Genomic DNA, 24,523 nt, shown 5'->3' with positions numbered 1-24,523 from the left:
TGGAGGCCCGTACGTACAGACAACGTATTAGCAGTAACGTTAGATCTAACATTCGACGGAAACCTGTTTTTTTTCGATCGTTTTTTGCACATAAAATCATAAAATATCACATTATGAAAAAGAAATTGCATCCATATTTACGGAAAAATGTATGAAATTCAGAAATATCGTACCTTAGACCGCAGTTACGGCTAATTCGTTTCAAATTATGATCGAAACATCGTCATCTTCGATCCTTCCGTCGGTCAACGTAAGTTGCCATCTTGGATGACGTCATCATCCTTACAGACGTATTTACCAGTCGCAAAATATCGCGATTTGAGCCGCTGCTTTGCGCTTGTAAACTACGTGCGTGCGCTCGGAACTTGTCACCCGCAATGATTCGCCAGGATATCGAAAATTCTATCGGAAAGCCTTGATGAAAGCATAACTCATTGAACGTAGAGGGCAGCAACACACGGAATACCTTTTCTTCTCTAATTTGTTTTTTCCCGTATTTTATCATGAAAAAGCATACTGCCGTATTTTAAATTGATTTCCGTATGAAATACGGAAAAATCGTACTACTTGGCAGCTCTGTATCAACAATCAACATAGAAAAGATGATCACATGACAAGATCTCAGATCAAGATGAGAAGATAAGATGACAAGATGAATCCTGTATGGTCTTCATCTTTTAGAGAAAATAATGGAGTAACAAAATCTTAGATCTCAATCTTATCATGACTTTCAGAAAAGATAAGGATCATGCTGTAACTGTTCAGATGACAAAATCTCATCATGTACACTCTTTGGAGGAGATGATCAGATGACAAGCTCCGCAGCAAATGTTCCTTGGGGGAAGGGGCAGGGGGTAGGGTACTCACAAATTCAGGCATACGGGGATGTGCTGCTGGAATGGGTCGCTTTTTTAGAAGAAATCCCTAAACATGGGGTATGGTTTTATGCTGGAAAATCCCTAAACATGATCCCCAATTTTTAGATACTGGCCTTAAATATGGGTCCAGATTCTCCTGCAATGTCTTACGTGCAAATGTATTTCCTGCAAATCAGGGATCAAAATGCCCGGTCAAAATATTGGAAACCATCCAAGCTGTTTCATCGAAGAATATAATAAATCCCGTACAATACGACAATTCATTGCCTTTTCACGGGCGGCTCCCCCTTGAATGTGATAATTAAAAACTACCTGGAACCAGAACAGCATACACATGAACATACTTCTGTTTATTAAAGCAATGAACAAAGAATCACACGAATGATCACAACTTGGGCTAAACTACGATTTTCTAAAAGGCAAGGTTACTGCGAGTCAAACACACAGTACGTACAGGGAATGAGAAAAACAACACATTTTTGAATAGGAATTGAAAGTTATATGTTGGATGAATTTTTAAACCCTCCCTTGAACATGGCCCCCTTTTGGATGAAACTCCCTAATAATGGGTACCTTTTTGGCCAAAATGACACTTAAACATGGGAATGGGTTTTGAGCCTTCAGCCGCACCCCCGTCCAAACCAAATCCAAGTACCCCCCCACCCCCCCTCCCCTGCATGTTCCTGCAACATGTGTTACATGCAACTTAAGAAGTGAGCATGCCATCATCTTATCATTTCTAAGTAAAGAATGTTACAAACACAATAGGATATGACATCTCATCATATGGATGTCATCATGAGAATTGAGATCCAAGATCTCATCTACGGCTAATACGAGGTCAACTTTCCAAGAAAATTATCTCAACATCTAGACGGCACTTCGAGCTTCTATATATTTCATTTGCATTTCTCTCAATCTAGATCTAGTCTTTTGCAAGATCAGGTATCATTTCTTTATGTGAGTACAAGTATAACAGACTGAATACAATTGAATTGTTTGTCCTATCATTAAAATGAGTACAACAAAATATTTTGGGTTATATTTCCAGTGTCCAAAGGGGAGAGTTGTCCATTTGTGACATCGTCATCTGTGTTGCCAAAGGGATGATCTCTATAGCGATAGTGTTGTTGACAATCAATGAAATGATCATAAGTTTCTTGTTCTCCGAATTTAATAAAATTTAATTCTTTAATTTTTCTTGCTCTTTAAGAAGCTTACTTGTTCCAAAGGTTTTATTCACCCTCAATATCTGCTTACAAAATTCAGGTTATGGCATGTTTCTACCGATTTAACCAGTCTTGAGTGCACTGTGCACATTCTCCACTCCCTGGAAGAAATCCAGCTAGTCAGGTCACCATGTAAACTAGGCAACAGATCTATCCAACTCTGCCTTTCTAGTAAAGCTGAGACTGTGCAGGTTCTGGTCGGGCTGAGCAGAAACTAAAGATTAATTAATCTGTATCTTATTAAAACCCATTAACTTACCTCCGGCATTGAACGTAAAAAGGAGATAAATCCTTGTTCTTGACTTGAATCTGAAATGACAAGAAAAGCAAAAACCAATCTCCATAAAACGTGCAGTCTCACTCTCAAGCAATATTATAAAATATGCCCACTTTGCTGTAGTCATGTAGATCTGGGCCCTGTTGTACAAAGAGTCACGATTGATCCGATCAATCACAACTATGGACGGCCAGCAACGTCAACATCTATTATGCCTGTTTGTTCAAAATAATTTCTAGCTGTGATGTATATTCATGCATTCATTGTTTTCTTGAAAATTCACTGCGCTTCTCTTTGCATAAAATGGACGTGCAAATTTTTCGTTAAAAAAATTATGACACTAATGAATTTCCATAGAGAGTTACGATTGATCGGATCAATCGTAACTCTTTGTACAACAGGGCCCTGGACAGGAATAGATCTAGATCTATTACATAGGCTTAAATGCCAAACCATCTTTTCTGAGGAATTTATCTAAAATTTCTGACATTTCACAGTAGGCCTAGTCTAGTCTCTAGATCTAGACCTACCAAGTGTTCACACATTAGGCATCATTACAATATAAAACTATATCTATAAAAGTGTCTCTAACTGCTATAGATCTAGGTTTGTGCATTAATACATAAGGTTCAGTTCTGGACGCAGGATCTTCTGTTCCTCTATGTCCAGCTCCTGGTGATAAACAGTGATGTCTGAAGAATTGGCGTTGTGGCGTGCACCTGTAATCCAATTTACGTGGGAAGTTACAAATTGATGCAGAAGTTCGAACCCCGGTCACGTCTTTCGGATGGTGACGTTAAAGGTCGGTCCCCGACGTAAATAATCAAATCTGATTGATACACGTCTGACAAAACTCAAATACATAGACAGACATTGGCGCAGTCCGGGGGAGGAACCTTAAAATAAAATTTAAATTCTACATTACGCCACCAAAATCAATCCTTTTTCGTTGAATGAAAAAAAAAAACAGATCCAAAGTAATTCCCTGTTTTTTTTTCACTTTTTCTTAAAAATCTTAAATTATATTAAGTTTATCTAGACTATTAAAGTAGATCTAGAGGCCTAGACCAATTTATCATTATTACATTGGCGAAGTTACTTTAAACATCTCCATCAGGTTTTTTTCTAAGGTTCTGCAGGCCTTTGTATATTGATGGTGCATCACGCACAAAAGATAGCCGTCTGTGTAGGAAAAATAAAAAAATACAATAACAGTTAATATCGAAGGTAGATCTAGATAGAGTCTAAATAAATGTTTACAATCTAGGCCTAGAGTGATTTAGCCTAGGCCTAACAGTTAGACTCTATTCTTTTCAAATTTTTGACAAGTATGACAATGGTTTTAATAAGAGCAGATAAATTAAAGAAATACATTGGTGGAGCCACAGAGGTTAAAGGGATGGTCCAGCCTGAAGATATTCATATCTCAATTCACAGAGCAAAATGCTGAAAATTTGATCAAAATCAGATAATAAGTCATTGAATTTAAAAGATTTGCATCATACCAGTGAAACAGTTCTCAGCATGTCTTTATAAATGGATATTCATTAGATGGGCTGATGATGTCATATCCCCACTTGTTCTTTTGTATTTTATTATATGAAATTAGGTTTATTTAAAAAAATTCTACCAAGAACTAAAACAATTAGATTAACAACTGATTAAGTGCATTATTTATTTACTGCCGCAACTTATTTCATAATAATGGAGACACATCATTAATCATATACATGTATGAAAAAATGAAACACTTATATTATGTAATAACAAGAAAAGGAAAAGTGTGGATGTGACATCATCAGCCCACCTAATGAATATTCATGAATATGTGCACATAGATCTGTTTCCACAAAATATTGATAAACTTTAAAATTCAAAAACTTTGTTATTTGTTATCCAATTTAGATGAAATGTTTATCATTTTGCTCTGTGAATTTTACTCTATTTATTTATATATAAACATTTTCAGCCTGGACCATCCCTTTAATATAAATGAGATCTATCAAATTCAAAGAATAAGATTTTTTTTAACATATTTAGCGCCTAAAAAGTTAAAATGACAAATGTGAAACGGTGAAACCAAAATTACCAAACACATGCCAATATTTTTCATCCAAACTAGCTAGGGTCTAGAGATCTAGTAATGGGCATGATGGGTGGCAAAGATTGATTATGTCATATTTATACCCTTTTACCGCATCTACTGGAAAAATACAGTTGTGTCTGCAGTCAAGTTTCCAATTCTTACCTTGTACTGTACGTTGTCTTCCTAGCACTAGCTTGGATATATTGCTATCTGTGCTGTGCCAATGCAGAGACTATTGTAATACTCCCATGCGTGAACATAAATGCCACGCAGACCAAAAACTTGTCTAGCTTTGTTTGGAAGTGATTGACTGTTGATGCTGTGACTACTTCAGCAGGCAAAGAATTCCAGTCGCTCACCACAACAAAGTTCACGGTCAAGTCCACATCGGACAATTATTGATTTAAATAAAGAGAGAAAGATTAATCTAGCAGAATGCTGAAAATTTCATCAAAATCGGACGTAAAATAAGATATGACATTTCATAGTTTTGCTTATATTTCACAAAACAGTGAAAGACTATGCACAATTCAGTGACATGCAAATGAGAGTGGATGATGTCCTTCACTATTTCTTTTGTTTTTGATTGTTTGAATTATACAATATTTCAATTTATACATAATTGAAAATAAAAGGACCAACATGACTGAACCATTACACATTGCTAATTCCACATGTTCAGGGGGAAGTAACATGTAATGTTTGGACCTCATTGGTACTAGGAGTGGGAAGTAATTATTGTTTTACTTGACAATGCAAGAATCTTCAAGATTGAAGGAGGCAGTCAGTGTAGCTTAAACTTGAAGAACAATGAGAAAATTTGAATATTAATTTTTTTTTTATACCACAAAAGAAAAAGTGAGTGGATGTCATCAGTCTCCTCATTTGCATACCGACTAGGATGTGCATACAAATGTTTTGTGAAATAAGCAAAACTTTAAAATCATAACTCCATAACTTTCTTATTTTATACACGATTTTGATGAAATTTTCAGTGTTATAACTAATACTCGTTAGATTTTTCTCTTGTTTATATTCAAATCAACTTTTTGTTGGGGTGGACTTGTCCTTGAAGTGGAATTGGTTAGGCTTGAACTAACATAAAAGTTGAATTGTGTTGATGTTTGCAAGTAGCCTAAGACTTAAGTCCAACTTAACATTAAAAATTTAAATTAAAATGATTAAGACAAGTTGTATAACTATAAGTTAAAACTAGCTCTGGGATTACACCGTACCCAAAGAAAGTTGATGAGTCGATTGTAGAGCCATGATGGACGAACCTCACAAGTCACACCATACACTCCAGCTCCAGCAACTCAACCTTGATCTTGACTTGATGATGATATAATTCAAGCCAGCGTAGTGGGATCAATCGACAACAAAAACTGTACAGAAGATTGACTTTGGCGGGGCTTTGTAGATATACAACGTACACGTGCTTTGGGCAGTGGCAGTGCACTGCTGTTGTGTGTGTTTACTAATTCCATTCGATTTGGCGCGTTTGCTGTCACGGGGACTATGAGGTGCCAGATGAGAGGTCGGTCGAGTATAGTATTATTTTCTATTAATATGTTGCTGGTTTCCCCCATGCAATTACTTGGGGTCTTTCCGCATTTTTTAGTTTTAGGCTACAAGACTTTGACTTGTATTTTGTTAAAGTCCCGACTGAATTTTCATATAAAAAAACAATAATAATATTATTAAAAGTTCCATGGCCCTGGGAACGATTTTTGTGGCCCGTTTAAATTTGAATAGCAAAATAAAGATATGAAATAATAATGGTTTTGATTACAAAATGAAGGTGATTTTTGGTAACGAGAAATTTGACCAACAAAAAAAGAGGGTTCGCTACAAAATGATAGTGATTTTTTCTCCAGGAACAAAAATGACGAGAAAAAAGAGTTTTCCTACAAAACGTGAATGTGATTTTGGTCTGGTATTGAGCATTAATTGAACCTGATTTTCAAGGGTGCTGGCTTTGGTGAATACAACACGCAGTCGCTCTTATCGGGTAAATCACCCCCGAGACCAGCACCGTGATTATCATTGCGACATGCTGATTTAAGTGCTTGAGTCTTTACTAATAGTTTATAGCTTTATGATTATTTATGCATGTAATTAAACGCCGGAAAAATAGACGGCCCCATATAGGCCTATTATAATACTAATTGTATTTAAGGGGAATAAAATAGCCCTATCATGCAAGACCAACAATGTGAAGAAGTTCAGGTCTATATCTTCCTCATAGGCCCGGCTCGATCTTTCGGCCCTCATTCCCTTTCTGCTCTTTAATTCTTTTCATTTTTTCCCTGTCATTTCCATTTTCATATTGTTCTAAGTTATTTCACTCGTTTCATTCCCTTTTTTTTTCTTGTTTCCTTTTTTTCTCCATTTCCTTTCCTAAAACTGACTTTCTCTTTTCTGTCTTTATAGTCTCTCTCTCTCTCTTTCGCATTCTCTTTCATTTCCCGCGGTGTGTTTATTTCATTTCACGGCGAAAATCTTGGGGGGGGGGGGGGGGGCGCGCAGACATCAGCAGATAGGGCCTACCCTCTCCTTCAGTGACGTAAATCAATGAGGGGCACTGGACCGGGGCCGCATTAGCTATTACGTCAGTCACTGAAGGACTAAAATATATGAATTACAAAGTTTTCAAGGGCACCTTGTTCTAATTTGTCTGCTTCCAGCTAATGTATAATAGGCCCTATAATCACATTAAACCTAATTGATTCAAGATATAGGCATATTTTATTCATTATTTTGCAGCCCAAATGCTGAATTGCCATTGAATTTACAATTAAAAACGACATATAATTTGCACGTTCAATGAGGAAAACTTCAATTTCAATATACAATACAAATTTAAATTCAAATTCACAATAGGCTAATAACAATTCACAATGGTCAATGATAATTCTTCAAGTTGTGAATGAAATTTCACAATGTTTATGTCGTTTTAAGTTCAATCTGATATCCCATAGAATATGCGAGGTTGAAATAAAGCAAAATTTATAATCTCGGTCATATTGAATGCCGGACTCTGGTTGTCAAGTTCAATTTCTTCTATGTCTGAACTTCATGAGAAACGAAAATATAAAATCAGGCCAGCATTCTCACTCTTTTTTCTCCCGGGAAAAATTACCTATCAAAAAATGGGGAAAAAATCATTTAGAGTGAGCGGCGGCTATACACCAAAAAGAAAGACTTGCTTTGATTTACTGGATTTTTTCGAAATCCAGCAAATTGCTGGATTTCGAAAAAATCCAGTAAATTCATACGAAGGGATCTGTGCAGATTATAAAATGGGATATGTAGCCATGCGTTTACATAGTGCGTATCAAAAAAAGTCTACACTTTGAAAAAGCCCTGGGAAATAAAAAATATACAACATGTGGGTATTTTTTCCACATACAATCTTGGGTTTGGGTCTCATCTATCCAATGAAAGTAAAAGTTTTGACAGAATGTTACACTTGAGTGAGCACTGTCAATTTTTGTAAAGCTCGCAGAAATCTGTTTGCGCAGAAATGTTCTTTTTCACACTGTGTCCAGGGGAAAGGGCAAAGTCAAACTTACCCTGCGAAACATTTCTCATACATTTTCCTTGCACTTTTAGTCAATGGAAATAAAATGGATACATTCAACCACTGGAATAATTTTGCCACCCAGATTGAAATTTCAACACTTAGTATATAAGCACAACCTTTACCCTCTTCCTGCCAGCTGGATCTGAGGACATAACTGAATCGAACAAAAGTTTATGTCAGACATCTCCAGCATTTTTTCACTAAGTTTTTATCATTTAAAGTGGGTTTACATTTCATTTTTTATTTAATACTTGTTTCTCCACACTTTTCCCAAGCTTGACAATGATTAACAAAATGAAAATCAAGCCTAAGCCGTTTCATGTAAATCACAGCTCAGTGTAATGCAAATATCGTTACGATGGCATCGGTGTGTGGGGGAGTGGGGTGGGGCGCAATGCACTCTTCAAAGAGTTTTGGGCAAGGAAACAAGTTAAAAAAGATAAAAGATATCTTCAAATCAATTTTACTAGCTAAATTCCACGTGTTCTTCATGATTTAGGTCTACTTGTATTCGCAAAACTATTTCAAAGTTCTGCGCAAATCATTTTTCACTAACTTTTCAAAAGTATAAGTGGTGCTCACTCAAGCGGAAATATTTTTCGACAGTTATAACGTCATTTGCTTAAAATAATGGATCTGTACCAATGTTAAAATGTGGAAAAATCTTCAGGATATTACAAATGTATTATTTTACAGAATTTTTTTTCTCAGTGTAAACTTTTTTTGATACGCACTGTATAGTTAACAATCAAAACTTTTGAACAATATTATTATCTAATCTTTATAATCGTTTGAACTTTTTTAAATACTGAATGAAAGTTACATTTATATTTCGCATTCAATTAGCATTTCAATTTGTTCTGCCAACTTTTAAGCAAGATAAAACAAGTAACGACTTGGTTAAAACAATCTTTGTCATGATAGAGTGACTGGCTTTATATACGACAACTTGCTTTAAATTCTATATCTTCAAAGACTGACGAGAACTGACTTTCACAATGAGCATTCCATAATGGGTCTGACTTGCTACAAGGGAATTTCCCCTCTGGCTGAACGCATGCGTGATAGATAGGTTGCAATTTCGTCACATGCATAAGCTCCAAACTGCTCTGCACTGAATTGAACGCCGAACTGTGGTAATCTATTAGGGTTCACTTTACAGGACGATATTTGTATCGCTGGGAGCAGAACAGGGGCCTGTTGCATGAAATGGTCTTTCGTAGAACCATTCCACGTAAGAACGAGATATCGCTCAACTGTTTCACAAAGCCGATTTGGGCGATACGAAGAATGGTCCTTGGAAAGACACCTCCAGACATGTCCTACGTAGGCATGATCTTCTTTGCACACCGCCCGCCACCGTCGGCATTGAGAGAAAATGCGTTTACGGCAAGCCACTCTGACATATCACCTTTAAACATATTTTTAGGGGGTTGATGATGCATTTTATCTGGGATGGCGCCAAGTTATTCTTTGTGTGGGGGCTAGTTGTCATCAATTTCAGGTCGAAAAGACGACCAAAAACGGATGTCATTTTAACTTCTTCGGGGGTAATGTCAGAGGCCCAATTTTTTTAAAATATGTTTTCTTTTATTCTCCCTCCGCCCTATCCCCACCCCTATTCCATTAAAAAAGAAAATAAACTTGAACTATCGAAATGGGCAGCACTTCACTATCTCTCTGACCGCTCATGCTTTCTCATTGTAGACAATTAAACAACATGAAAACAATGATTTAAAAGAAATTATGTAAGGAAAAAAAGTATTTATAACGTTCAGCTAAAAAAAAGGAACAATACAAAATTAAGATGTTAAACATGCTAAATCATTTATTTATTTTTGTTTCATTTTCATTATGATTATTATTTTTTGATGAGGTAAATTTTAATCAATGAAAATGGATTCTTGGATTTGGGATACAGTGAAACAAACAAAATCTGCAGTAACAAAAAAGCTAATTGAATTTAAGATACAGATTAGACCTATATAGCTTACGAATCCATCACAATAATTACAAATGAAGATAAGTTCATCAAATAAAATATTATGGAAAGTCCATGCGAATAGGCGCATTTAAAATCGTAGGGTAGCAGCCTTTCGGCTCTTTTTTTTATGTCATGTTAAAACAATTGAAATGTTGAACATATTTTGTATGTTCTTAAATCTTATATTATTATAATCATAAGCTTCCATAAATTAAGTGATCAACTTTAAATATGACCAACGTGTATGATCGTTGTAATTTTAAGCATTATTTCTGTTCCATTGCGGATTGCACAACTTTTTCTATGTTTTCATTATTATTGCAAGGCACAACTTTATTCACTTAGACATGTTTGCAGCAATGTTCATGTTCCTTGTCTTCGGTTAGTTATCATGCAACTGAGGTATGTCATACTCTAAACACTCACATTTGTATTTCTTGCGTTATATCTAACAAATAAAATAAATAAATTTGTTTTTTCACATGCAGCCTCTCATATTTTCCTTTTTAGTCTCATACAATCAGACACTGTTTATTTTGTTTACTCCATTAAAACCCTGTTTTTACCTCTACAAATAACATATTAACACATTATTTACAAAATTATCGCTATATATAAGTATTCTATAAAGATACAGAACACTGAACAAATAAAATGTCGAAATTACTTAGTAAAATCAATTTTTATATCGGACAAGGGTCTCTTTCGTTGAAATATCAATGAAAGGTGTCTCTAAAAGGACACCGTGTTATAAATAAGGGAAATAATGACAATTTCGATTTTATTCAGTTATGTTTGTGAATCTTCATTTTTTTTTCTCTTTTTACCTCATAAAGTAAGCTCCATACATCAATTCAACAATCAGTAATAAATAAAACATAATTTGATCTCCTTTTGTTGAAATAAATGATTTTATGAAAAGTCGTCATTCCAAAATAAAAGGTTCAGGTGACGATGAAGACTAATTATTTTTTCGATACTATCGATATTAAACGATGTCGCGGACTTAGAAGACAACATTGCCTTCGTGAAACGGAAAACGCTGATTTGTCGCCAATCTTCCTATCTCGGAAGAATGGTCCTAGGACGTTCCTACGTATCGCTCATCTCGTCATGCAACAGGCCCCAGATAGTCAGGCATGGGATCAGATGATACACATGAGATACTCAATAAAATGACAAATTTGAAGGATATTAGGTAAGTAGAAAATAGCTTTTTCTCTTTCCTTCGCTGGCGCTTGGACTGGACGTTGCAGGCTAAGTATGATGCAAGCGCGTGTTATTCTTAATCCACGTGAGTGAATATAAAACAAACACGTCTCTGTGGTGAAGTAACCCAAATAGCACAGGAGCGAAATCGACCGCCGTAGCACACAAGTGGTGCGAGGGGACTACGGGAGGTTGCAGACTTGCAGTAATTGTGTGTTTAGTAATAATAATGAGCTTGGTGAGAACTGGGCCCCATTTTACAAAGAGTTGCAAATCTTGCAATTGATCCGATCAACCACAACTATGGAAAGCCAACAACAGATTAGTAAAAAATGTTTGGAAAGAGTTAATATGCACCCCCCCGCCCACCAAAAATAAAGTCAAAAGAATGTTGAGACTTCCGGTTCGTTCACTTCATAATTCATATTTTTCTATCAATTCTAGTACTGTTGCTTACCTTAGTTTAGACTTGAACTCACCTCGTTTTATCTGCAGTCAAGACCTTTCCCGCTATGGTAGTGAGAAGCGCTGATAGTACCGGAAGGGGAATTTTAACGATTATCAGCCGAGACTTGACTCGCAGTCACAGACCCTTGGCTTTACTGACAAAATAAACCAATGTCTGTGGACAATTACACGCACTAGATCCTGCTCGAAATATGACGGAATAAAGCCACTCCCCATCATATATGTTCTATTAGGGCTAGATATATTATTCTGAACCTTCTCCATCATTGTCCATATTTTTATTTTCAATTTTAGTGGGGGTGCATATGGAACTCTTACCAAATGTACAATACTATAAAGCTAGATTGAATGGTATACATTCATCAACATAACTCTTTAAAATTTAGTGTGTTTCTTTTTGTTTAGCAGGACTAGGAGATTGTGGAGATTTCCTGTAGAAAAAAATTATGGTATGTTGGATTTCTGTTCAGTTGAGAATGATTGGATCAATGGTTACTCTTTGTAAGATGGGGCCTGGCCCGGTGCAGTGTGTAATCAGGGTGATTTGACTGAAAAAAAGGGAAGTTCACCCTGACATTATGACAAAGAATAAAAGAAAAGAAGTAGAATTAGAAGTTTTTTCAGGAAAGCCCATCTTAAAAAAAGTTGTATCATTGAAATAGTTAGATTATTATAATTTTTTTTTATTTGTGATGTCCTGTGCGAGCAGCTTCCCCATATCATGTTGTAACAAAATCGTTAAGATTTGATTTACTTTACTTTAAGTCCATGATGCTGTAGGCTAGCTTACGTGCCTGTTCATTGATTGTAATATCTCCTCTGGTGGTAGAAATACATGTCACTTTCTTAAAAAATGTAAATGGGTTTTATTATTTGTACCTTCAATTAATCAACAGACAATTCATTTCTCAACCGCTCCACTTATTCAATGAACAAGGTTATAATATAAACTTGTTCTCAGTTACATACCCATGTGTGGCAAAATAATGGTAATAATAATAATAATAGGCATTTATATAGCACCATCTATCTAGAAATATTCTATTCCAAGGCGCACAAGAAAAGAAAGAATGAGAAAGTTTGGATGAGTGTCAAAGTGCCAATAACTAATACTGTTAGAAAAGATAAGATTTCAGTTTCGATTTGAAGGTCTCCAGTGATTGTATAATTCTTAAATTTAACGGCAAATTATTCCAGTGGTGGCAATGTTTGGCTTAATTTCTCTTTTTATATGGGACAAATGTTTGATTTTTTTACACTGTCAGTTTTCATTACAGCTATTCATCATATAACTTGGCACTTGTAAATTTAGACAGGAATAACCGTCGTTTCTGGGGATTTATTCAACAATTTCTGACATTTTACTGTAATCCCCATTCACCGACGGTAAAGTGTCCGTGTGGGCTCCCATTTGTTATAACCCCAGCACCTTTGTCCGACCAGAGTCCAAAGTTTGAGGTTCTTTTACACATCGAGGTTACAATCTAAGGATATTTAAACTAAACATTCTTAATATTTAAATATTCAATTTTACAAAAATTTAAACAATATAGATGAAAATGCATGAAAATTATACTTTACCGATGTTTAGTTGGGTACGACACAGGAAAACAGGTCAAAATGGCAGCCAAACTATGAAAACGAACGCGGAGAGGGCGTCAACAATGTACGAATGTGATATCGATATTGCATTCCACCAGCACACCTACAAGGCAATAATACGATACGATACACTCACGAAGACAAACGATAATAGTTATAATCGCGATATATCGAGACATTAACGATAATGACGTCATTCAAGATGGCAACTTGCAAGATAAACCGTCAGGTCAGGAGAAAATGGCTTAGATGACAGATTTCTCAATCATCCAGTGGATTTTTTTATCAATAAATCCGGTCCAAGGTATGCAATTACTTAAATTATTTGTATTTCCCTGAATTTCATAATTAAATTTCGCTCAAAAAACAGTTTTAAATCGCGATCTATAAAACGCTAGTTCACTATACGTTGTCTGTAGCCACGGACCCCCAACCACTTCAGTCTATGTATGGTGAGTGGAGCCAACGCAGTTCAGCGGAACAACCAAAATACAGAGACTGAAGCTTTTGGTCTATTGTAAATTTAACTCTTTAAATTATTTTTTTCTTAATTATAAACAGAGATTGAAAAATGAAAATTTTCTTGCCATATTACTTTCCACCAAAAAGGGTGTACACAAAATTATGCCCAAAATTCAAGTTGTTAAGCGCTCTGGTGAATACAAAAATTATTCCCAAGTTACTAATGAAAAATAAATTGCAACTGTATGGATTTTTGTAATTTTGCTCACAAAAGTGATATTTTAATGATTTTTCAAAGTGTGTGCCCTGTACAGCATTGGCATACCATAGTCCTACCTGTAGATTCACCACATGCAGGATGGTTGCAGTGAACAATTCAACTCAACAACATTTGTTGAGTTGAATGTAAGTTGAATGTCACTACTTAAACAAAATAAAGTTAATTTATTGTCAAAAACAAACTTTTGGAACTATTTCAATGTCTCTATATACAGTTAGATTATTATTGATCTGCCTAATTAATTTATTTGATTAAGTAGAAAAAAGTTGGCCTATATATATACATGTATATATATACACATTCAAAAAACTTTTTTCCCCTAATTTCTTTTAATTTCAATATAGATAGGGCCCGGGGGGGGGGGGCACTTACATTGACGAGTGGATACCATGCGCGACCAAAAAAACACGTAAAAAGGATGTCTTTTTCAAGATAGGGCACGTTATGTACGTAGCGTGATAAGGGCGTCAAAACACAAAAATATTGAAAAAAGGGTAGCTATTTCGTTAGGAAAATATACGTGTTTAGGGTCAAATATGCAGGGATGATAAAACAAAAATCAAAATGTTTTATAAAGGATGTCCTTTTTGCCCCAGTTTGCACGAGCCTGTGGGGCCGTACTAAACCAAAATAATGGTGTGTAAAGGTAAAACCGACAACCGACGGACCCGTGACATAATGAAATATCGCTGTACTTGTTTAGGGGTTCATTTCAGGGAATACTTGCCAAGAGTATTGTTTTGTTTCCAATACTTATTAAGAGACCTGTGCATTTTCAGATTATGGAAAATACATCACTGTACTTGTTTAGGGGCTCAATTCTGAGAATACTTCCCAATAGTATTTGTTTCCAATACTTGTTAAGGGTAGGGTTTCTGATGCCAATACTTGTGAAGGGGTGCTTTTTCTGAATATGGAAAATACGTGTTTAGGGTGCTTTTCGAGACCCTGTGGTTGCGCATGGTATCCACTCATCAATGGAAGTGGCCCCTCCGGGAGATAGTTAAGATGACATTTCAAAAATTTAACCTTGGTTAAAGATAAATTCAGTTCTGGTAATGATCTCAAAATGAATTTTTACAGAATGTAATATAATGACCACCCAAGTGTTTGTATGAATGAAAAATATGTGCCAAAGGATTCTGGAAGAAATTGTGTAATTGCTGAAAAATAAGCAAAAATAAATGCGGATTCGGTCACTTCCATCTGGTCTTTATTCCAGCAATAATAATACACTGTCCCACGTGTGCCTATCTGTGTTGGCGATCTTCAGTGTGATCGTATTTCAGCTTAGATTTTATGATTTCACAAAGTGTTCTGTACCAGATCTAGATCCACGATGATAAAGTCATACTTAACCTTGGTTTTACAGACTTTCTCACAAAATTAGGGTTTTACTGCAACTACTACCATTTAGCTTCAAACTAGCCCCAGAAATAGTTGTTTGGCAATACAGGTGTAGCAAATAAAGAAGGAAGACACACATTTGTTACAGATGTTTGAATTTACTGATAGGGCATGGTTTATTGACAGAATTGATTTATTTTCCTTTGAGTACATGCAGTATAGGGCATTTTTTAATTACCCAAGATGAAAGTGCTGAACTTGGCAATTTTTTTTTCTGTCGAGTGTAGACATTCATTTTTTTTTATTCTGTTTTGTAAATGACTTGATTGGATTTGTGTATGGGTAGCATGTTTTCTCCAAAAGGTCAGTGAGTACTTTCTGTCCACCTATGAGATCAGCCATTTTAATGATCAATAAACTCAGGTGTAAAATGCTTCCAATGTAATTGGTTATGCCAGATTGACGTTACTGCGGCGGAATGCTGCGTTGCCGAGTTCCTACAGGACTTGCTTCAACAGAAACAATGTGTGTGTTTGTGTGTGTGCTGACCCAAAAAATGTGCAATGATGATGAGTCCTCATCAGACCCCCCTACTCCTGGATCAAAAAGAGTGTCATTTGGCACCAGAATGTAATAGGAAAATAGTCCTTGTTCAGAAAATATTTTCTTCTTAGTATGCATGTGAGATTGTCTTTAGAACTGCAGTGTCTTTAATAATAATAACAGGCATTTACAGTGCGCCATCTCTCTAGAAATAATCTATTCTGATGCGCATTGTTATCATTATTACCCCAGCTTGAGCTCAAGCAGCCTTCACGTGCTCAGTGCATTTCAAGGAATTAAACCTTCTGGGTACCCATTCACCTCACCGGGGTTGAGTGCAGCACATGGTGGGTAAATTTCTTGCTGAAGGAAAACATGCCTTGGTGGGGATTTGAACCCACGTCCCTCTGATTGAGAGACGAGAGTCGTAACCACTAGACCATGACTCCCCCAAATATAAAATATGAGTAAATGTAGAATCTTGTAATTTAATATACTGTGCCATATCCTAATAAGCCAGTTCATAGTTCCTTTCTGCGCATGATTAAAAGATTCTACGCATGATCAGAGGAAGGTCATTTGTACCAAATGACATGGTGGTTTAAAATCTAATGAGATAAGCACCAACTTTGATGTCTTGATTATTCATATATTCTTTTGAATTGTGGTTTTCATTTAATACATCCACGGAAAACAACAATGCTTCCACGAACGACTGGTATTTCACAGTTTGCCAAGTACATGTAGATTGTGCAACATGCTATGATATGCATTCAAAGTAGGAATGCAACAAATACCTTCATGGAGTGTTCATTGGTGTGCTATTCTAGTCACCTGGTCTATTCAATTTCTTCATACTGCTATGTAAGGCAAGCCTATGTAATATCTTGCTTTGAAATCTGCCAATCACAATGAAATACATGAAAGGCCATTTGACCAAAATTACATGAAGTAACTACCAACTGGTCTATACTTCCCTCCATATCTAATGCTTTTTAAGCCTCAGTCCACCCACTGTATATGGTTGCCAGAGGAATTGCGTTTTTAGGTTAGTCTGTCTGCTCATCCGTCTGTCTAACCCATTTTTTTTTTAGAATCCAATGAGTAAAAAAATCATTAGTTTTCTTGCTTGGTTGCATGTGCTAATAATAGGTGCTTGTGTAAGGCTTTTTTTTTTTTTGGGGGGGCTGCTAGTTTCACAACCTACTGCCTGAATGTGTTACATAAAAAGCTTGATAGCATCGCAGTGAACTGAGATTTGCTGGGGCTACGTGTATTTCTTTTAATTTCCAGGGCTTTTTGCATTTTTTCCCTGGTTTGCGTAAACTGTTCACAAGTTATAAATTTATATTGAGTCAAGCCATATCATGTACATGATCTCAAGCGTTTTTGCCTCGGCTGCATAGCAGAGAGAGACTATAGGCGCTGCTTTTTCCGATGGAAAAGCTCATAGGAATTAGACATAGGAGTAATCAAGTATCAATGAACATCCCATGCAAATTTTAGAACACATGACCATGGTCATTAGTTTCAATGAACATTAGCCATGTTGAGGGTATTTGTTGAATTACCATTGTAACTTGAAAGTTTATGCAACTAGTTCATAAAACTTGGACATACGAGTAATCCAATATCACTGAACATCCCTTGCAAGTTTCAAGTCACATGACCTAGGTCAAAGGTCATTTAAGGTCAATGAACTTTGGCCACGTTGGGGGTAATCGTTGAATTGCCATCATAACTTTGAAAGTTTATGGATACAGTTCATGAAATGTGGACATAGGGGTGATCAAATATCACTGATCATCTTGCACAAGTCTTAGGTCACATGATCAAGGTCGAATGTCATTTAGGGTCAATGAATGTAGTATATTTATTATTATAGGAATTGTGTTTTTTGTGAATAATTATTTGATAGCTGTTTTGAAAGTCAGGACTTCTACTATATTGAATCGCTTAATGCAGGCAAAACTGCCAGAGGCGCTCCAATTGTTTGTACTCGAGACTTTCTCTCATGTTTTGTAAGCACTGTCAGAGGAACTTGATGTGTAGGCCTACATTATATTGCTGACATCAATTTTCTTTTTCTTGCTAGGATTAGAAATGTAGGATACACTTTTGATGTATTGATCCCGGAATAGTCCGATGATTTCAGACCCTGAAGTCGCATAGATTTTATTTTTCTTCCCAATTCCTGACAGGTTACAGTTACAGTTTTGATTTAATGCAAGTTCAAGTCCACCCCATTAATTTAAAAACTTGATTTGAAAAAATGGTGAAAAAGTCAAATACATAATCATAATGATCAAAATAAAATTAGATCTGGATGAAAATAATGGCATCTTAACATTTTGCTTTTAAAATAGTACATCACACACCACAGTGTTCCCAGAGGGGCCACTTCCATTGACGAGTGGATACCGTGCGCAACCATGGGGTCTCGAAAAGGAACCTAAACACGTATTTTCCATATTCTGAAAATGCACCCCTTAACAAGTATTGGCGTGTGAGACCCTACCCTTAACAAGTATTGGAAACAAAACGATACTATTGTCAAGTATTCCCTGAATTGAAACCTAAACAAGTACAGCGCATTTCAATTGTTATGTCACGGACGTCAGTCGTCGATTTTACCTTAACCTACATCATTGGTTTTAGTACAGCCCCACCTCCCACACCTCGCACAAATGGTACTCTAAATGCGTAGTGTTGACTCTTTTGGCAAAAGTACATCCTTTATAAAACATTTAGTCTTAATTTTTTACACCCTCGCAAATTTTTTTGACACCCTTATTACGTTACGTACGTAACATGCCCTATCTTGAAAAAGACATCCTTTTTATGTGTATTTTGGTCGCGCATGGTATCCACTCGTAAGTGCCCGCCCCCGCCCCCCCCCCCCGGGACAGTGTTACTCATATAGTCATGGGAGAGTCTACGTACATGTATATATACAAGTTTCATTGTAGAACTGGCCATATGGAAAATTTATGTTGAATCGGTAGATTTCAACAAAGGCAATATCACATAGGGAGGAATCATACATGCCCATTTACTCTGTTTCACATTAAATTGAGGAAAAATCAAACATTTCCATTTTTCATATACAATACAAAAGAAATGCGAGGGTGGGATGTCACATGAGAAATTAAGCAAAACTCAGAAATTCATGTCAAAACTTTTTTAATTTACATGTACATCCAATCTAATATGCTTGTTAGGTTTTCTCCTTTTTTTTCAAACCATCTTTTTCATGAGGTGGACTACCCTTTTAACAGCTCAGCTTTCCTAGATCAGAAATCCTCCACAATATTCCTATTAAAGGGATGGTCCAGGCTGAAAGTATTTATAGCTAAATAAATGACTTAGAATTCACTGAGCAAAATGCTGAAAATTTCATCAAAATTGGATAACAAAAAATAACAAAGTTATTGAATTTCAAAGTTTAGCAATATTTTGTGAAAACAGTCGTTATGAATATTCATTAGGTTGGCTAATGATGTCACATCCCTACTTGTTCTTTTGTATTTTATTATGTGAAATTAGGTTTATTCAAATTTTTCTCCTCCAAAACTAGAAAAATTGGATTGACAACTGTTTTATTGCATATTTAGATATTTATTACTGCAACTTATTTCATTATAAGGGAGACATATTATTCACACAAGTATTAAATAATGAAAAAAATATGATTTTAAGTAATAACATAAGAAAACGGAAAGTGGGGATATGACATCATCAGCCCACCTAATGACTATTCATTACGACTGTTTTCACAAAATATTGCTAAACTTTAAACTTCAATAACTTTATTATTTGTTATTCAATTTTGATGAAATTTTCGGCATTTCGCTCTGTGCATTCTACTGTATGTATTAAGATATAAATATTTTCAGCCTGGACCATCCCTTTAAACACTGAAAAGTGTTCCAAATGCTTTATAATAGGTATTGTTTAACTTTGTGAGCAGCCGATTTAAAAAATTCTCAAACCAAGATGAAACATGTGTACCAGTGCATGTATTAGAACTAATAAACCCTGAAAACAACAATTATTGAGAATGAAAAGCTAAAACTACAAGGCAAACCCCGATTTTGTAAATAGGCGTCTTATAGACGCCTAAATAGTACACATAAGTGTATGGGAGGAAATTAAGATGGTGTTTCCGGTCACTTTATATTTCAATTTTTGAAGCACTAAATGATTATTTTTTAACGCAATTTTTTCTGGGCTTCATTTTTGTAACATATCCTAGACACAGATGACAAATGTGACCTTCTAGCTCAGATTTTTTAAAAGTGAAACCAATGTTAACCAATCACTTTAAGATAGTGAACATGGGAATTAGTCTTCAACCATATGCGCAAAGTGTTTGATAGGGCACTAAATATTGATTGGAATTAATGAAAGTGTAATATTAGCGAATTAATCATTATTTATACAGCAGAGTTCGCCAGCGCTCTCTCTTCACTTCTCTTTTTCTCACTCTCTGACTCTGTCTTTCTGTCTGTCGGCCTCTCTCTCACTGTCTATCTCTGTCTCTTATTTTTCTCTTTGGCTCAACCTCTTCTTCAATTTTTCAGCACGATTTGATTTCTATGATCTTTTTCCTTTTTCCATATACAAGCTCTTTACACTTCCCCTATTTGTCAATTTGAACAGCTGGTATATACAGTGATTATTTTGCAACAAGTCTTGCACTTTTCATCACTTGTTAAATACATACATGTATTTGCACAGAAGTATCCCGCGTTATCTCTTATTACTTGCATTCTGAGGCAAATTATCATCATTCACAGTAGACGCTTTCACACCTGCCTTATAGAAATTTCTGTTTTCAGCTAAGATACAAGTTTTTGTGTTATGTACCTGATTTCAGGCCCTGACAAGTTCAACTAGATCAATTTGAGACCTTTTACAGGCCTTATCCATTATGTGTTCTTTCTTATTTTATTTCAGGCTCAGTTCCTGACTGGCACCCTTGATTCAATTAGTGTTCACACCAGCCTAAACCAGCTTAAAAAGGACAAGTCTGACCTAACAAAGAGTCAATTTAAATGAATAGAGAAAAATCCAACAAGCATACCACTAAAATTTTCATGAAGATCGGATGCAAATAGTAAAGTTATGACATTTTGAATTTTTGCTTAATTTCACAAAACAGTTATATTCACATCCTTGTCGGTATGCAAATGAGGAGACTGATGACATCACTTGCTCACTATTTGTTTTGTATTTTATTGTATGAAATATTCAAATTTTCTCCCTGTTGTCATGTGAAATAACGATTAATTCCTCCCTGAACATGTGTAATCAGCATTGTTTAATACTACATGTATGTATGGTTCAATCAAGTTGGTCCTTATTGTCAAATCTGTGAAAAATGAAAAAATTTTTAATTCAATAAAAACATTTTTAAAAAAAAGTAGTGAGTGAGGGACATCATCGACTGTCTTTATTAGTTGCATGTGACTGAGTTATGCATATCACTGTTTTGTGAAAAATAAGCGAAACTTTAAAATGTCATACTGTAACTTTCTTATTTTACATTCGATTTTGATTAAATTTTCAGCATAATGCTTGTTTGATTTTTCTCTATTTATTCAAATGAACATTTTTCTGAGGTGGACTTGACCTTTAAGATATAGGAGTCAGCTATAAGACTTGCATTCATATAGAAGCAAATGAATAATATATTTTTTGAATCACACTAAAAAAGGTCTTGTAACTTGCTTTCATATATTGTGTGCAGTATAAAATGTCCCTATGACCTTTGAGAAATCACTGCAAAAGTAATTTTCTTTTTATATATATAACTAGATCACCTTTTATTGATAAAAAAGGGAAAACAATTACAACATTAAGCCCAGGTTATATGTTCTAAACATGCATTATACAGGGAAACGATATAAATACAGTACAAGAGATGATAATTATGATTATCAAAGGGGTCGATTCAATTCAATTACAAAATTAATTGTAAAGTAATGAGAAGGGGGAAGGAGGAGATGCTATCTCATTGTTTAGCTGAAATTGTTCTGTTTTTTGTAAGATGAGTTGTACTAATTGTACTAACATATTGGTATTACAAAAATGTATATTAAAATTATGCAAAAAAATATATAGTGCAAATCTATTTTTTCTTACGTACTTTCTTGCTGGTAATATTTTTTTCTGGAATATTATGTGGGATGTTTAAAACAATCAAAACTCCTTTTTTTATGGGCTGGGTATTGAAGCAGATTTTAAAAAAAAATCATTTTTTAATCCAGATGCTATATAGAGAGAGAAAAAATAATAGAAAGTGCTTGCAATGATTTCTTCATGTACAGTAGCAGAGCAGTTAAACCTTTTCCAAGAGTTGACATCCCAATGAATGAATGTTTTAAAATGCAAACATGAAATGCTGAGAAAGAGTGAGTTTCGAAGGCCGTTTCTGCAGAAAGTTTTGTTGTCGTTTGTGATAGTGCAGCAACGAGCCTGTGTCCTGTACACCAATTACTGCAGTGATCTAATACCTAGCTGCTTTGGATTCAAATCCATTATAAAAGTTGAAAGAGACCTCCATACTGCAGTTCCTTGAATGGCATAATTTCTTTTCCTTCCTCAAAAAAGGTGGTATAGATCTATATAATGAAATGCAGGAAAAGTTGAGTTTTCAAAGGAAGTTCTGCAGAATCATGGTTGATTTTTGAAATCTCTGTTGTAACACATTTTCATTTGAATATTTGTTGGTTCGTTTATAATATGTGTGCACTTGTAGATCTATCATGAAACACTATTTCATCTTGACTTTGATGGGTGTATTAGTTTTGTGTTGAAAAAAAGGAACTCTTCATGTCTTCAAATATGTCAAAAAGCAACAAGTTCTGTTTGTTGTGAAAAAAAAAATGAATACTGCCCCTCATGAGCTTCCTAGATCAAAAAGAGGGATCCCACCGAGGCATCGACACTTCTCCATGCCTTTCTGTTTTTGTTGATATTTTGTTGAGTGATATTTATTCTTCCCAAATTTCCTCAAAAATGAGATGGCCTATCCCTATTTCTGTGTGACCTCATTCTGCCACGTTCTTCACTCCTGAATGTTTAAACTTTTTCTTCTCCAAGTAAACTCTTGTGTTTTCACCATTTTCGCCTTTTCGCTGATCAAAACTTTTTTCCTTTGCTTTTGTCTTGTTACCTGTCCTCTCTAGCGAGCTCTTAAGATCCACCTCGAAACGCTGTCGCTGCTTGTCTCTTTAGTGTCAGGTTCGGCGCATCAAACCAAAGTCTTGTTTTCCAAATCCGCTTTGCCCGAGGAAGAAATTAACTTCTTACGCATAGTCTTACAGATCCTGTTAACCCAGATGCAAACGACCGACACTTCCCGGCCACAAGTAACTCTTCTTTTCCCCTTATTCTCTTTGTTCTGGTCTTTAACCAAATCTTCTCTCCCTTCAAGTCTCTAAGATGTATATTTGATATTTTTCATTTTTACTGGCAAATGAGACCCATCCATCAAGAGAGGTAGCTCTCTTCTTTATGTCCTTCTCAGGAAACCCTTTCTTTTATCTCTTCTATTTTGCATATGATCGTTCCCTTGGGACATTTCTTTGCACCGTTTTTGGACAAACAGAGACCGTTTGATGGAATAGTTCACTTGCTTGCCCATTGTATTCTTGCCGATGGCATTAAGATCTAATGGCCTGCCAGAACCACACAAACCGACAAGGAACAACACAGCGCAAATGAAATCGTTCCGCCATCAACAAGATAACATCTCGCCTTCCCCAGATACACATTTTCAATCAAGATGTTAATTATCTGGCATTTCTGTGCAAATGTCTTAAATTACTCCCTCGTAGAGTTGTCTTGCCCGCTCGCAGGAAGAAATAAATGGCTCTCCGAGCAAGAGCATCAACACCGCAGAATGCCTTTTGAATAACCAAACAAGTAAGGGTCCGGGAGTTGAACACGATCTGGCAGGGATGGTTTTCCGTTTCTCCTCTGCTCAATGCTAGATCGTCGGGAGGATGTAATAGGAGTGGTGAGGCAATTATTTCTTTTCGATTATAGGGCATCATCTCCTCTCCATTTAACATCATCTCTACTATGTCTCTTCAGTCGCAAGTACTCCCACCACTTGACAAGGAGTGAGAGAGAAAAGAGCAACTTAAGACTGCACTTTCGCCGTCGGCATCCAGTATGCCATTTTGCCACGGTCCCCTTTGGGAGTGGCCATGGGTAGATAGAGATTAAGAAAATTGGATTGTATCCCCCGCCCTCTGGAGACCAAGCCTGCCATCCCGCCTCAACCGTGACACAATTTTTCAGGCGGGATAATGCTTGGATTCTGTAGGAATCGGTAAAGCCTCTGTACAAAATTTTCCACCAAAAACAACAGACGATACACAGTAATGACAACGCAACAGTCTATAGTCAGAATTGGGAAAAGTCCCTTATTTTTAATACATGGAGGTTGATCTTTCTCTAATACCCTTTTCATAAAGCCATCCTCCAATTAGCCGCCTAAGAGTAATGCGGATAATTCATTAAAAATTGCGTTCACAAACTCCGAAAATAATCCGCACTA

The 24,523-nt window shown here is 35.8% G+C and overlaps 2 protein-coding genes across 2 annotated transcripts in view; one reads left to right on the top strand and one right to left on the bottom strand.

Annotated features, from left to right (window-relative positions):
- LOC121413931 (DNA mismatch repair protein Msh2-like) overlaps positions 1 to 5,943 on the bottom strand; it is a 41,411-nt gene extending 35,468 nt beyond the window's left edge. Inside the window, 2 exon segments of the mRNA XM_041606945.1 lie at positions 2,367 to 2,416; positions 5,706 to 5,943. Of these exon segments, the coding sequence (XP_041462879.1) occupies positions 2,367 to 2,416; positions 5,706 to 5,739 (84 nt within the window). The 5' untranslated portion in view covers positions 5,740 to 5,943.
- A 3,199-nt stretch (positions 5,944 to 9,142) lies between these two features.
- LOC121413930 (zinc finger C4H2 domain-containing protein-like) overlaps positions 9,143 to 24,523 on the top strand; it is a 35,878-nt gene continuing 20,497 nt past the window's right edge. Inside the window, exons 1-2 of the mRNA XM_041606943.1 lie at positions 9,143 to 9,249; positions 11,170 to 11,238. Of these exons, the coding sequence (XP_041462877.1) occupies positions 11,180 to 11,238 (59 nt within the window). The 5' untranslated portion in view covers positions 9,143 to 9,249; positions 11,170 to 11,179. The remainder of the gene's footprint in view (positions 9,250 to 11,169; positions 11,239 to 24,523) is intronic.

The sequence above is a fragment of the Lytechinus variegatus genome, chromosome 4 (genome assembly GCF_018143015.1).
Source record: "Lytechinus variegatus isolate NC3 chromosome 4, Lvar_3.0, whole genome shotgun sequence".
Taxonomy (NCBI): domain Eukaryota; kingdom Metazoa; phylum Echinodermata; class Echinoidea; order Temnopleuroida; family Toxopneustidae; genus Lytechinus; species Lytechinus variegatus.
The sequence above is the reverse complement of the archived record's forward strand: the minus strand, read 5'-3'. Positions and strand labels throughout refer to the sequence as shown.